The sequence below is a fragment of the Coregonus lavaretus genome, assembly GCF_964263955.1.
Source record: "Coregonus lavaretus genome assembly, contig: HAP1_SCAFFOLD_1904, whole genome shotgun sequence".
Taxonomy (NCBI): Eukaryota; Metazoa; Chordata; class Actinopteri; order Salmoniformes; family Salmonidae; genus Coregonus; species Coregonus lavaretus.
This window is the reverse complement of record NW_028163281.1, coordinates 40,995-57,019: the sequence shown is the minus strand read 5'-3', so window position 1 is coordinate 57,019 and position 16,025 is coordinate 40,995. Positions and strand designations below refer to the sequence as shown.

The 16,025-nt window shown below is 43.8% G+C and overlaps 2 protein-coding genes across 3 annotated transcripts in view; one reads left to right on the top strand and one right to left on the bottom strand.

Moving 5' to 3' along the window:
* The first annotated feature begins 207 nt into the window (after nucleotides 1-207).
* On the top strand, nucleotides 208-2,607 carry LOC311118329 (uncharacterized protein). The gene is made up of 5 exons (XM_084193142.1): nucleotides 208-488; nucleotides 837-1,175; nucleotides 1,386-1,577; nucleotides 1,798-1,826; nucleotides 1,923-2,607. Exons 1-5 carry the CDS (start codon nucleotides 425-427, stop codon nucleotides 2,028-2,030), a joined length of 732 nt encoding a protein of 243 aa, XP_084049268.1. The 5' UTR covers nucleotides 208-424; the 3' UTR covers nucleotides 2,031-2,607.
* A 4,270-nt stretch (nucleotides 2,608-6,877) lies between these two features.
* Nucleotides 6,878-16,025, bottom strand: part of LOC311118328 (rap1 GTPase-activating protein 2-like) — a 40,905-nt gene continuing 31,757 nt past the window's right edge. For both annotated transcript variants that reach the window (XM_084193139.1, XM_084193140.1), the window contains 7 exons: nucleotides 14,890-15,036; nucleotides 14,596-14,708; nucleotides 14,311-14,409; nucleotides 13,735-13,852; nucleotides 12,574-12,682; nucleotides 8,075-8,145; nucleotides 6,878-7,377 (listed from right to left, as the gene is read on the bottom strand). In XM_084193139.1, the coding sequence (XP_084049265.1) occupies nucleotides 7,369-7,377; nucleotides 8,075-8,145; nucleotides 12,574-12,682; nucleotides 13,735-13,852; nucleotides 14,311-14,409; nucleotides 14,596-14,708; nucleotides 14,890-15,036 (666 nt within the window). In that variant the 3' untranslated portion in view covers nucleotides 6,878-7,368. The remainder of the gene's footprint in view (nucleotides 7,378-8,074; nucleotides 8,146-12,573; nucleotides 12,683-13,734; nucleotides 13,853-14,310; nucleotides 14,410-14,595; nucleotides 14,709-14,889; nucleotides 15,037-16,025) is intronic.

Sequence of the window (16,025 nt, the reverse complement as noted above, 5' to 3'; positions counted from 1 at the left end):
TGTATTTTGGAGTTGGAGAGAGAGAGAGAGAGAGAGAGAGAGAGAGAGAGAGAGAGAGTGTGTGTGTGTGTGTGTCTGTCTGTGTGTGTGTGTGTGTGTGTGTGTGTGTGTGTGTGTGTGTGTGTGTGTGTGGTTGCGTGCATGCGCACACTTGTGTGTGTGTGTGTGTGTACTTCCTTTATAACTTCCAACTCGACTGAGGCAGCTAGTGGAAACCATTTCGCAATTGTGGAGAGTACATTCCCAATGAGGGGGAAAAATTAAACTAGAAAGTGAGAGAACGATTGAGAAACAAAGAACAATGTTGGGTCCAGCTTCCTGAGGCACCAGGACATTGTCTAGGGGCTGCTCTATGGAACCCGTCATGAGCTCATACAGGGGAAAGGAACTAGAAGGAAAACGCTAAAGAAAACCATACTATTCTATGGGGAAGAAAGACATGTACAACTGTCTGTTTCTCTCAATTACTTGTCTATGCATTCTCCCGGGTAAGTCCAACTACTCTTGTTTAGGATTCCTGACAGTTGTGGATATAACCTTGGTTTTAAAACCATACTTAGGATGACCAACAAATACCTGAAACCGCTATCTAGGATGTCGCTCAAGATCAGAAAAGGAAGGACAAGTAATCAATCAAACAATCTAATCTAAATTGATCTGCTTTCCTACAAAAGAGGTATCATGAGAAAGAACTACCCTCAATTAACTCTCTCTCATTACTATAAATGTAGATTGCTATTAGGATATTAATTGCTGTAGATGCTGCTCCTCTATTGTCTAGTGAATTTTTTATATCATATTTATATGTTCACTTTTTTCCATTTTTGTTCCCTCAGGTTATGATGCAGAGGAATGTGTGACTTCTGTCTTTGCAAAGAAAAGAAATGTTAACGTACCAAAGGGGGGCACTCTTTCCCTATCCTGTGTTGTTCAGCATTGTGGAGATGATGGCTGGACAGGGGGGTGGGGGCTGTCAACAGAGGGACAGTTCCTTCTCTTTAGTCCCACTCCAAGGCATCATCTCTCCAACGTCACATTGACAACCAATAGAACCCGCCTGCTCATGGACATCCTCAACGTCAACCAATCAGATTATGGAATGTACCATTGCCAGATCACCTGGGTTGAGGGATACACCAGTGTTGGACATATGACATATGTGAACATCACTGCAGGTAGATATGGTCCTTCTAGTCTACATCAACTCATTGTTAATCAGTTGCAAGTAATGTACAGTATGTATTTATTTTTGTCCACGCTTTGTAAGATTTCCCCCCAAAATGAGAAACAATCACAGAAAATGATCACTCCACATTCCCAGATGACAGGTAGACTGGTATGCCTGTGCTCTGACTTCATTGATGTGCTATACCCTTTCTCTGCAGCCATACCACCCACATCCGTGAGGAAGGTCTATTTCAGGGTCGTGGTGTATGTAAGTACCTGTTTGGTAATCACCCTGGTTTTGGTTCTGGGTCTGGCTTACCATATAAGGTCAAAGGTCCCATCACAGCCCCCACCAATACCACCTCCCAAGCCCCCACCACGCTCCCGAAGTGTACGCAAGGACAAGCCCCGTAAGACATTTCTTTCTTTATCGATACAATTTCATAACATCTTGCTGCAGTATATGTTGACATGCACATTTCTACCACAGCACTGTACATGAACATGATATCCAATTGTACAGTTGATCGTGTCTACTGCTTATTTAAAGGCCAAGTCTAATGCTAATTTATGAAGTGCCCAATTTGGTATGCATTAATTCTGTTTTTGACTCTGATCTTTTCTTTGCAGCCACACCCAAGCCTAAACCAAAGATAGAGGTGAGTGTTATTTGAATAATAGCTTCTGAATGTCCTTTTCCTTAACCTTTTCTAGAATGCTTCCTCAGACTAACCCGATTGTCTGTTTTCTTGCAGTTGGTCTATGCAGCTCTTTCAAAGGACTGCCTTGAACAGCAGAATCCTAATCCTCAACGAGAAGCTGCACAGCCCACAGTCTACTCCTCTCTCCGACTCACTGTTTAATGTGGGATGGACAGTGTATGGGCAGTCAGACTTTTATTTTGTAGAGACCTCAACCCAACTCCTACCCACTGGGCACACACTGGTTGAATCAACGTTATTTCCACGTCATTTCAATTAAAGTACGTTGACCCAATTTGGAATAGACATTGAATTGACGTCTGTGCCCAGTAGGTAGTGAACTCGTCAAATGGTTCGGATTGCTTGTCGTAAAGGCTAAGGCGTTGGGTTGACAGTCACTGGACCCCGGTTCGAGTCTTGACCAAGGCTATCCTCTGAATTCACTTCAATATTCACCTCTTCATGTAACAGACTGTGTTGACCGAGTGGTCACATTACAGTGATCTGGATTGAATGATTTCAGATGCATTCTGATTCTGTACGTGCATGCAGTAACTGCCATCCACACACTCAGCTAGATCGTAATGCCATGTGAAAATCATCTGTGAATAGAATCTATGTTCAATGTTCTAAATAATGATTTATGCAACTGTCTTTTATTTGTTAACACTGTAATTATTTTGTAATTTGTGGGAACTACTTTCTCTGCCATATGTTTGAATAAACAAAATAGAACTGATGTTCAATACCAAAATATTGCCACTGCTAAGCAAAGTGGAGCAAATTGTATTAAGTGTTGCCCCCTCTAAACAATGTTCCATGTAAAGCATATCTGTGTTCAGATACTATTTGAAATCTTTCAAATACTTTGAGTGTTTGCTCTAGCCTGCCTGGAGGGCCGGAGGGGCGAGGTTTGCAGTTTTTGGACTATTCTATTGGTCCATTACGCCAGGCAAACTCAATCAAGCACATATATATTGTTTAAGATAATTTCAAATAGTATTTGAACCCAGGTCTAAAGCACGCTATCTCCCATTCAGAATAAACAGACAAGAACAATCAAATATGCCTCTGTTGCTTCCTGTGAGGTCACTGAATTAAGCAACACAAGACAAATTGACACAAAATACAACATTTTATTTTATAATACATTCTTAATGGCACATTACATAACGAAATATACATATACATGTGTATGCTTTTTAAATTAACATTTCCTTTCGTTTGACCTCTTTCATTAATTTAATCTGCAATTACATTTTTACATAACATCAATAGCAAAATATAAAATCAATAAATTATGTCCTTATTAACAGAGATTAGGCTGAGGGGCACTTGTGGATGCCCTCTATAAACTAAAAGACTAGTTCCTATATAACTTTCTGCCCTGCTCAACTTTCTGAGTTTTTGTGTACCACATAACAGAACTCCAGTCACAAATATTCCAGCGATAGGAATTAACCTCTATACAGCTATTGTGCATGGATATTCTCCCAAACTCAAATATAGTTGACTGATTTGGTCACATCAATGGAGACCTTGCCATTTCAATATGTTCCTGGGTGAAGACATACACACGTGAATGTTTATAATCATATAGCTTACAACAAGGTAAAGTGATAATATATTTTGGAACTACAATGCGCTAACATTGTTTTGGGGATTGTAAGATCAACTGTTTTTGCTGTTTGCTTCTACTTAAGACTGAAAAAATAACCATCAAAATCACAAAGCATTCAATCACAGTTCCAAAATATGTAAAATCCTTTAAAAATATTATCTAGCCAAATATTTATTTTTGGAGAAATGTTAGTGAGAGAAAAAAACATTGTGAAATGACTAACTACTGAAAATGATTTCCATGTCGCAGTCTGTGTGTTTCTCAGCTATGCACCCTTTATAACCATAAATGTTTTCAATTAACATTGATTCATTGGGTGAAATACATTTACATTTTAGTCATTTAGCAGACGCTCTTATCCAGAGCGACTTACAGTTAGTGAGTGCATACATTTTCAATACAAATGGATATTAATACAAGGACATGTGAAAAGCAGACCTGGGTTCAAATGCTACATTAAACCATTTCAAATACATTATCTGTGCTTGATTAAGCTTGCCTGGCATAATGGACCAATACAATAGTCCCAAACTGCAAACCAGGCAGGCTAGAGCACACACTCAAAGAACTTGAAAGATTTCAAATAGTATGTGAACCCAGGTCTGGATTCATCAGACACCCACAGCGAAACAGAAAGCAAATAAACCAAATCCAAACTCTCTGCTCAACCTCTCACATAGTGAGAAGCACATGGAAAGTGAAAGGGTTTGAGATAGATTGTAAGGCGCAACTTTGGCTAAATTAAGCTTGTGACAGAGCGCAATGGCATTTTTCTTTTCATGTGAGCAAATCTCCACAAATACATTGCTTGGTTTATAAGGATCAAGTCCCTTACTTCTGCAGCTTAAGACAAACTTGAACACTTCAATACTGTTTGATGATGGTTGAGCCATAGAGATAAATACCGTATCTATCAATTCCCTGTCAATTCCTCAATGTATTCCTATGAGATAAAAAATAAAATAATGAATTGAAATGGAACTGACCCCAACCCTAGCAACCCTAGTATCTATAGTGGCTTGCGAAAGTATTCACCCCCTTGGCATTTTTCCTATTTTGTTGCCTTACAACCTGGAATTAAAATTGATTTTGGGGGGGTTTGTTTAATTTGATTTACACAACATGCCTACCACTTTGAAGATGCAACATTTATATTTTTTGTGAAACAAACAAGAAATAAGACAAAAAAACAGAAGACTTGGGCGTGCATAACTATTAACACCCCAAAGTCAATACTTTGTAGAGCCACCTTTTGCAGCAATTACAGCTGCAAGTCTCTTGGGGTATGTCTCTATAAACTTGGCACATCTAGCCACTGGGATTGTTGTCCATTCTTCAAGGCAAAACTGCTCCAGCTCCTTCAAGTTGGATGGGTTCCTCTGGTGTACAGCAATCTTTAAGTCATACCACAGATTCTCAATTGGATTGAGGTCTGGGCTTTGGCCATTCCAAGACATTTAAATGTTTCCCCTTAAACCACTCGAGTGTTGCTTTAGCAGTATGCTTAGGATCATTGTCCTGCTGGAAGGTGAACCGCCGTCCCAGTCTCAAATCTCTGGAAGACTGAAACAGGTTTTCCTCAAGAATTTCCCTGTATTTAGCGCCATCCATCATTCCCTCAATTCTGACCAGTTTCCCAGTCCCTGCCGATGAAAAACATCCCCACAGCATGATACTGCCACCACCATGCTTCACTGTGGGATGGTGTTCTTGGGGTGATGAGAGGTGTTGGGTTTGCACCAGACATAGCGTTTTCCTTGATGGCCAAAAAGCTCAATTTTAGTCTCATCTGACCAGAGTACCTTCTTCCATATGTTTGTGGAGTCTCCCACATGCCTTTTGGCGAACACCAAACGTGTTTGCTTATTTTTTTCTTTAAGCAATGGCTTTTGTCTGGCCACTCTTCCGAAAAGCCCAGCTCTGTGGAGTGTACGGCTTAAAGTGGTCCTATGGACAAAAACTCAAATCCGCTGTGGAGCTTTGCAGCTCTTTCAGGGTTATCTTCGGTCTCTTTGTTGCCTCTCTGATTAATGCCCTCCTTGCCTGGTCCCTGAATTTTGATGGGCGGCCCTCTCTTGGCAGGTTTGTTGTGGTGCCATATTCTTCCCATTGTTTAATAATGGATTCAAATGGTGTTCCGTGGGATGTTCAAAGTTTCTGATATTTTTTTATAACCCAACCCTGATCTTTCCTCCACAACTTTGTCCCTGACCTGTTTGGAGAGCTCCTTGGTTTTCATGGTGCCGCTTGCTTGGTGGTGCCCCTTGCTTAGTGGTGTTGCAGACTCTGGGGTCTTTCAGAATAGGTGTATATATACTGAGATCATGTGACAGATCATGTGACACTTAGATTGCACACAGGTGGACTTTATTTAACTAATTATGTGACTTCTGAAGGTAATTGGCTGCACCAGATCTTATTTAGGGGATTCGTAGCAAAGGGGGTGAATATATATGCACGCATCACTTTTCTGTTATTTTTTTTAAAGATTTTTTTTTAACACTTAATTTTTTTCATTCCACTTCACCAATTTGGACTATTTTGCGTATGTCCATTACATGAAATCCAAATAAAAATCTATTTAAATTACAGGTTGTAATGCAACGAAATAGGAAAAACGCCAAGGGGGATGAATACTTTTGCAAGGCACTGTATGCAGTATCTAAATACTGTATCTATCTCTATTGTGGATTGATCCATTCTATTGACCTGCGTTGACTGTACTGTATGTGAGGCCAGAGGGAAAGACGACCAGCATTACAACAGGTGACTCAAAAAGAAGTGAAACTACTGCAGCAAGAACTCCTTGTTAGGCAATAGAGGAACTGTCCCCAGACAGACATACTGGGGCAAAGGCAAGAGAGACAGTCCCCCTGGTTAACAACAACATCCCATTCTGAAGGACAGTAACACAACTTACACCAACCTGGACCCATATATGGAGATCGTAACAGAAGAGGACCACAATGAACAATCACTGTAATCTGAGAGATGAGTGCAGCGGAAAAGTGACCTATAACCACAGTTTCCCAAATCAATGATGATGAATGTTATGAGGTTAAAGGCCCAGTGCAGTCAAAAACTAGATTTTCCTGTGTTCTATATGTATTTCCACACTATGAGGTTGGAATAATACTGTGAAGTTGTGAAAATTATAATAATGCCCTTTTAGTGTAAGAGCTTGAAAGACCGCCTGAAATTTCTGCCTGTTCTGGTGGGATGGAGTTTTGGCCTTCCATGGTGACATCACCATGCAGTAAATTGGTTATTAGAAAGAGAGTTCCAAACCTCTCTGCCAATAACAGCTAATTTTCCGTTTTCCCCTCCCCACTCCCAGATAGTCCTAGCAAAATTATTGCTTGAGAAATTGCTATTTTTGTTTCTTTTTGACCATTTGAAAACAAATCACAGTAAGGTACTTAATTGTTACTCAGAAATCGTATGATATTGAGATAAAAATGCCTGCATTGGACCTTTAAAACTTGCCTTGTCTAGTTGTTGGGTTAATGTTACAGATGAGTATTTTAATCAGACCAGCGGCCAATAAAAATGTGATGTCAGTAACACATGGCACCTAGCCTCTCACTGTGAGTTATTTCTGTACCAGACACATCGAGAGAGAGAGAGAGAGAGAGAGAGAGAGAGAGAGTGAGAGAGAGGAACCTTTTTTTCAACACTTCTTAGTTCAGACTCACAGGATTCTCCCTCCTTTCCAGCTCAGTATCTGTCTACCTGTGCACCCTCTATTGCAGTCCACTTAATTCCCTTTAGTCATGAAGTTAAGTACATTTTGTGATTCCATTGTGATGCGCTGTTGATGTTGTGGATGTTTTTTGCTCCAACAGCCAGTGTTGTCCCTTTTTTGGAAAATCCAGATTTCTACTCGGACTGCAATAGAAAATAACAGAAATGTCCCATTACAACAACACCATCATCATCATCATGTATATTCTAATGAGAGATCAAGCTGATAGGTTATTGCAGGATCTCTAGCTAGATAGTGTCCTACAGATAAGAGATGAGGGATGCAGAGCAGACCCAGCAGTGAAGGGACTGTGATACAGGACCAAGCTACTGTCCCTGATGCTGTATCCACCTATCATATCCTAATGACTCTGGAGGAGAGCAGTGGGTCATTTCAAGACTGTATTCACTGAGCAGTGTGTTTATCACACATGCAGCACAGTTGAGTAGAGTACAGTACAGTACAGTGTATAGTGAAGTATAGTATAGTATATAGTATAGTACAGTACAGTATAGTATTATACAGTACAGTATAGTATAGTACAGTACAGTACAGTACAGTACAGTACAGTACAGTACAGTGCAGTATAGTACAGTTCAGTTCAGTATAGTACAGTACAGTATAGTATTATACAGTACAGTATAGTATAGTACAGTACAGTACAGTGCAGTATAGTACAGTTCAGTTCAGTATAGTATAATACAGTACAGTATAGTATAGTACAGTACAGTACAGTACAGTGCAGTATAGTACAGTTCAGTTCAGTATAGTACAGTACAGTACAGTATAGTACAGTACAGTATAGTATGGTACGGTACAGTACAGTGAGACATCACTTACAGTTGTGGAGTGGCTCATCTTGTCAAAGCGGAACTTCAAGTTTGACCTGGGAGACATCTTACTCTTTACATCTGGAGGAGAATAAGAGAAAGCCTCTGTTAACAGAGGAATACATACTATATGATTGAGTGTCAATCACACATTGACGAGGAGAAACAACAAAGTAAGTAACATGTGTGCTTCCTGATAGTTAGAGTAAAGAATGTCAACAAACCCATCATTGTAATCTACAGTGTAAGAGATACAGAGGGCATAGAGACCTACAGTTGAAGTCGGAAGTTTACATACACCTTAGCCTAATACATTTAAACTCAGTTGTTCACAATTCCTGACATTTAATCCTAGTAGAAATTCCCTGTCTTAGTTCAGTTAGGATCACCACTTTATTTTAAGAATGTGAAATGTCAGAATAATAGTAGAGAGAATTATTTATTTCAGCTTTTATTTCTTTCATCACATTCCCAGTGGGTCAGAAGTTTACATACACTCAATTAGTATTTGCCTTTAAATTGTTTCACTTGGGTCAAACGTTTCAGGTAGCCTTCCACAAGCTTCCCCACAATAAGTTGGGTGAATTTTGGCCCATTCCTCCTGACAGAGCTGGTGTAAGTGAGTCAGGTTTGTAGGCCTCCTTGCTCGCACACGCTTTTTCAGTTCTGCCCACAAATGTTCTATAGGATTAAGGTCAGGGCTTTGTGATGGCCACTCCAATACCTTGACTTTGTTGTCCTTAAGCCATTTTGCCACAACTTTGGAAGTATGCTTGGGGTCATTGTCCATTTGGAAGACCCATTTGCGACCAAGCTTTAAATTCCTGACTGATGTCTTGAGATGTTGCTTCAATATATCCACATAATTTTCCTTCCTCATGATGCCATCTATTTTGTGAAGTGCACCAGTCCCTCCTGCAGCAAAGCACCCCCACAGCATGATGCTGCCACCCTGTGCTTCACAGTTGGGATGGTGTTCTTCGGCTTGCAAGAGCCCCCTTTTTCAGGAGGCTGAAGAAACTTGGCCTAGCACCTAAAACCCTCACAAACCTTTACAGATGCACAATTGAGAGCATCCTGTCGGGCTGTATCACCGCCTGGTACGGCAACTGCACCGCCCACAACCACAGGGCTCTCCAGAGGTAATGCGGTCTGCCGAAAGCATTACCGGGGGAAAACTACCCGCCCTCCAAGACACATACAACACCCGATGTCACAGGAAGGCCAAAAAGATCATCAAGGACATCAACCACCCGAGCCACTGTCATGATCGTCATAAGAACCGGACCAAGGCGCAGCGTGATATGCGTACATCTTTTAATGAGTACTTATACACTACAACAAAACAACAAAACGAGTCCTAAGGTTAACAAAACACAAACCTCTCCGGAACAAGATACCACAAATGACAAGTGCAAAACAGGCTGCCTAAGTATGGTTCCCAATCAGAGACAACGAGCCACAGCTGTCTCTAATTGGGAACCACCCTGGCCAACATAGAAATAAACGATCTAGAAAGAAACACATAGAAAACAAAACATAGACACTACACACCCTGGCTCAACATTTAAGAGTCCCCAGAGCCAGGGCGTGACAGTACCCACCCCCCAAAGGCGCGGACTGTGACCGCGCCACACAAACTCAAGAGGGTAGGGGCTGGGTGGGCATTCCACCTCGGAGGCGGATCCGGCTCCGGGCGTGACCACCACTCTCTCGCTACCCCCCCGTAGCGCCCCTGGTCTGGTCTGGCCCCGCTGGCCGGAGCTGGACTGGACACCGGTGGAGCGGATTGCTCAGGCTCCGGTGTGGAGCAGCTGACAGGCACGGGCTGTGCCGGACTGACGACGCGCACCACTGGCTTGGTGCGGGGAGCAGGAACAGGCCGGACCGGGCTGGCGACGCGCACCACTGGCTTGGTGCGGGGAGCAGGAACAGGCCGGACCGGACTGGGAACACGCACCACTAACTTAGTGCGGGGAGCAGGAACGGGTTGGGCCGTACTGGGAACACGCACCACTAACTTAGTGCGGGGAGCAGGAACGGGTTGGGCCGTACTGGGAACACGCACCACTAACTTAGTGCGGGGAGCAGGAGCGGGCCTGACCGTACTGGGAACACACACCACTGGCCTTGTGCGGGAATCAGGAACGGGCCGGACCGGACTGGTAACACACACCACTTGCTTGGTGCGAGGAGCGGGACTGGGTTTCCTCATAAACCTCCGCTCCCTCTGCTGCCTACTCAGTTCCTCTCGCCGTGCCTCCACACTCTCCTTCTCCCTCATGACCAATGGCCCCCGTAACCTGGTGGCCTCCTCTCCTAGTCCACAAACTCGCCCTGTAGCTGCCTCCAGCAGCCCCGTCGTCCATGCCGTGTGCCCCCCCCAAAAAAATTATTGGGGTTGCCTCTCGCCTGTCCGACGACGGCCCGGTTGGCGCCGCTTCTCCTCTCCTGCCTGGGCATCCTCCCTCATCGCCCTCCGGTAGCGGACTGCCTCCTCCTCGGTGATCTTCCCCCAACCGTGGAGGACATCCACTAGCGTTACCTCCGGCGTTTGCTCCTGGACACGCTGCTTGGTCCATATTTGGTGGGATCTTCTGTCACGATCATCATAAGAACCGGACCAAGGCGCAGCGTGATATGCATACATCTTTTAATGAGTACTTATACACTACAACAAAACAACAAAACGATACGTGAAGTCCTAACGTTAACAAAACACAAACCTCTCCGGAACAAGATGGGGCGGCAGGTAGCTTAGTGGGTAAGAGCGTTGTGCCAGTAACCGATAGGTCGCTGGTTCTAATCCCCGAGCCGACTAGGTGAAAAATCTGTCGATGTGCCCCTGAGCAAGGCACTTAACCCTAATTGCTCCTGTAAGTCGCTCTGGATAAGAGCGTCTGCTAAATGACTAAAATGTAAATGTAAGATACCACAAATGACAAGTGCAAAACAGGCTGCCTAAGTATGGTTCCCAATCAGAGACAACGAGCCACAGCTGTCTCTAATTGGGAACCACCCTGGCCAACATAGAAATAAACGATCTAGAAAGAAACACATAGAAAACAAAACATAGACACTACACACCCTGGCTCAACATTTAAGAGTCCCCAGAGCCAGGGCGTGACAGCCACTGCCTGTTCACCCCGCTATCATCCAGAAGGTGAGGTCAGTACAGGTGCATCAAAGCTGGGACCGAGAGAATGAAAAACAGCTTCTTTCTCAAGGCCATCAGACTGTTAAACAGCCATCACTAGCATATTAGAGGCTGCTGCTGCCTATTGAAATCACTGGCCACTTTAAGAAATTGAACACTAGTCACTTTAATAATGTTTACATATCTTGCACTACTCATCTCATATGTATATACTGCATTCTATTCTATAATATTCTACTGTATCTTAGTCCATGCCACTCTGTCATTGCTTGTCCATATATGTATATATTCTTAAATCCCATTCCTTACTAGTTTTGTGTGTATTGGGTAATTGTTGTGAAATTGTTAGATATTACTTGTTAGATATTACTGCACTGTCGTAGCTAGAAGCACAAGCATTTCGCTACACTCGCTTTAACATCTGCTAAACACGTGTATGTGACAAATACATTTGATTTGAACAGTTGTATTTTTGTTTCATCAGACCAGAGGACATTTCTCAAAAAAGTACAATCTTTATCCCCATGTGCAGTTGCAAACCGTAGTCTGGCTTTTTTATGGCGGTTTTGGAGCAGTGGCTTCTTCCTTGCGGAGCGGTCTTTCAGGTTATGTCGATATATGACTAATTTTACTGTGGATATAGATACTTTTGTACCTGTTTCCTCCAGCATCTTCACAAGGTCCTTTGCTGTTGTTCTGGGATTGATTTGCACTTTTCGCACCAAAGTACGTTCATCTCTAGGAGACATAAAATGTCTCCTTCCTGAGTGGTATGACGGCTGCGTGGTCCCATGGTGTTTATACTTGCGTACTATTGTTTGTACAGATGAACGTGGTACCTTCAGGCGTTTGGAAATTGTTCCCAAGGATGAACCAGACTTGTGGAGGTCTACAATTTTTTTTCTGAGGTCTTGGCTGATTTCTTTAGATTTTCCCATGATGTCAAGCAAAGAGGCACTGAGTTTGAAGGTAGGCCTTGAAATACATCCACAGGTACACCTCCAATTGAATCAAATGATGTCAATGAGCCGAAGCTTCTAAAGCCATGACATCATTTTCTGGAATTTTCCAAGCTGTTTAAAGGCACAGTCAACTTAGTGTATGTAAACTTCTGACCCACTGGAATTGTGATACAGTGAATTATAAGTGAAATAATCTGTCTGTAAACAATTGTTGGAAAAATTACTTGTGTCATGCACAAAGTAGATGTCCTAACCGACTTGCCAAAACTATAGTTTGTTAACAAGAAATTTGTGGAGTGGTTGAAAAACGAGTTTTAATGACTCCAACCGAAGTGTATGTAAACTTCCGACTTCAACTGTAAGTGTAGTGTATCAGTGTTGGGTGTTTACCTGTGGGACTGCGACACATGATGAGGGGGGTGGCCGAGCCTTGGCTCTCCACGCTGAGGGAAGGGTAGGGGCTGAACACGGACGAGGAGGCTATGGACGGGTGGATTCCCTGGGAGACGAAGAGGAGGAGGAGGAAGAGGAAGAGGGAAGGATAATAATAATATGCCATTTAGCAGACGCTTTTATCCAAAGCGACTTACAGTCATGCATGCATACATTTTTTGTGTATGGGTGGTCCCGGGGATCGAACCCACTACCTTGGCGTTACAAGCGCCGTGCTCTACCAGCTGAGCTACAGAGGACCACAAGGATGAAGAGGAGGGAGAAGAGGAAGAGGAGGAGGAGCAGGTCAGGGCTAGGGTAGTCATCAATTTTTATCATTCTACTGTCACACACACTACAGACTACGGCTACTAACTCAAGGCTTCAGCTAGAATTATTACAGATGGTCGGTTTTCAGCACTGTGCTGCCGTTGTGCTCTTGAGCAAGGAACTTAACCCCCAAACTGCTCCAGAGGGGCACACACATTCCAGCCTTAGGTTAACTGAGTTCTGTTCAACAGCAAAACGGTAAACTGAGCTGTGAACTGTTGAACAACATTTAATTTTTTTATGTAAACACTGATGTGTGTAATGTGTAATGTGTGTATGATACAATAATTCTCATCCTTTGCCAAGCGTGCGTGATTGACATCCAACACAATATGATCCAAAGAGAGTGACAGAAACCATAATTGACTTAATCACCAGTTGTCATGATATTGCATCATCTCTATTTATTCTCTCAGTACTGCCAAATCATTTCAAATCATTCCAAATGTGTAATTTGTTGATGCCTTCATGCAGTTAATGATAAAACAAACATGGTCCTTATACAGTTAATCATTTTGGATCCCACAACTTCTGAGCACCACAGGCCTATGGTCTGCCCAATTATGTGCCAGAAGCACCCTGCCAGTCCTGATCCAAATGCTTTGGCCCACCCAAGCCCACCTCAACACACCTCACTCCCCTACCCCTCTGTTCTACAGCCACCTGTCCCACTGCCTCCCTACTCCCTATCCCCCAACCCTCTGTCCATCCTCCATATGCCACCAGCACAATGCCTCCAGGGCCTCCCCCTCCCCAGCCCCCTATCTCCCCAGTGCTGCGGGCCCTCACAGTGTCAAGCTCTTCCAGGGCCTCTCCCTCCCCGGTGGTGCTGCTGAAGCTGCTGGTACTGGAGGATGAGCGGGAGATGTTGGGTCTGCTGCTGCAGTCCTTCAGCTTGAGGAACGGCCTGGTGACAGGAGGGAGAGGAACAGCATTAGAGGAGAGGAGAAGAAAAGAGGGGAGGAGAGGTTTACAAAGCATATGCACACATTTTTACATTTACATTTTAGCAGACGCTCTTATCCAGAGCAACTTACAGTTAGTGAATACATATCTTTTTATACTGGCCCCCCGTGGGAATCGAACCCACAACCCTGGCGTTGCAAACGCCATGCTCTATCAACTGAGCTACATCCCTGCCGGCCATTCCCTCCCCTACCCTGGACGACGCTGGGCCAATTGTGCGCCGCCCATGAGTCTCCCGGTCGCGGCCGGCTGCGACAGAGCCTGGATTCGAACCAGGATCTCTAGTGGCACAGTTAGCACTGCGATGCAATGCCTCAGACCACTGCGCCACTCAGGAGTTCACACGTCATGCACACCATGTGTGTTCATGTTCAGTATTTTGTGTGTAGTTCATCTCACCTCTCCTTGTTGGGGCAGATCTCTGGCGAGCTGGGGTTGGACGACGTCTCTGATCTCCCTTCCTGGCCGAGCGGGCAGATGTCTGGGGTCTTTTGGTCACTACAACAACATACAGACCAAGTTAGCAGATAAAACAAATGCACAATGACATAACACAATCTTTAGTATTATGAACTGAATGCACAGTCTGGTCCCAGATCTGTTTGTGATGTCTTGCCAACTCCTATGGTCATTAACAAAACAGCACAAACAGATCTGGGACCAGGCTATGGAAAGCCTGCTGACCTGCGTGTGTGTCTGTCCGAGGGGCTCTCTGTGCTGGAGTGGAGGCGAGGGAAGAGGCCTGATCGACGCTTCACTGGACTCTTTAGGGGAGACTTGGCTGACAGCACTGGTGGCTGGAGAGAGAGACACACAGTCAATACCATTAACAAGCAGGCAATACACAGCATTAGGAGGCTGATAGAGCTCAATTAAGGCATATTTTGGCTACATTCTGATGGACCACTACCCTTCACATATAAAACAGTTGAAATTACATCAGTGCTCCTCCCCCTCCACCCTCTCCCCCCTGCTCACCGTGAAGGTACTCTTTGTGCACTCGGTGCTCTGTGGCATCCCCCCTCCACTCAAGCTGGCCGGGAACCCCCCTCCCACCCCTGGACTCCGGTGACGGTGTGACCCCACCATGGTCTCCATGGAGTGACTCCGGACGCGCATCGCACGCTAGGGGACAGGGACAGAGGAGAGAGTGGGTTAAAAGGGAGCGGTGTGGAGTGCGAGAGAAAAGAGGACAGTAATTGTCTCAGCACACAGTTGAGACAAGCACAGTGCCCCTGGATGGAGAGCATGTTGTGGGGTAAAGGGGTCTTGCTTAAGGGCCCAACTGTAGGGGAACGTCTTTAGGATGTGAACCCAGCAGCCCTCCAGTTGCCAGATCAATTCACCCCATTTTTTCCAGCACCTGGCTCGGGATTCGAACCGGTCCAACTCCTAAGCCACTGGGCTACATACCGCATCCTGCAACTATACTCATTACTGTGTACTCATCAATTTCCAAAGCTCTTTGAGTGTGGTGTGTATTAAACTCTCGTGGACAGACTATGTAAACATCGAGCATATGACCAAATTACGCAAGATTCGGTGTGTTTTATAGATGATTTTATTGTATTCTATTTATAATGTGGTTGGGTAAAATGAATGTCTCTGATATTGATCAAATTAGATATGTTCATGGGAAAGATCAAACCTGCTATTACGATATACTGTCAGCAGAGAGTGCACTTCTCCTACACAGAGAAATAAGGAGTGCAGTGCATGGATACTGAGAGATATGACTGTAATATTACCAGTGTTGGGGAATAGTGAACTACATTTTGCAGTAGCTTGGTGGTAGTTGAACTAAACTCTGATCTAGGTAATGTTTTCAGTAGTGTTTTACGTGAGGAAATACACACTATTTTTTTTGCAAAAAGAAAAGAAAATATGGGTGAAGTAGAAAATAATTTCCTTTCTTTTTCGGCATCAGACCTGCCTAATTCTCAGTTGAAACGTGTTTAATAGGCTAAATTACACATTCTGTTAACATCTGACTCCAGAGTGATCAATTTGTAGTCTATGACATTTCAGATTTAGCTATGATAATGTATCACAAAGTAGTTTGGATGTATTGAACTACTTTTTAAAGTAACTTTAGTTAAGTAAACTAGAACTTT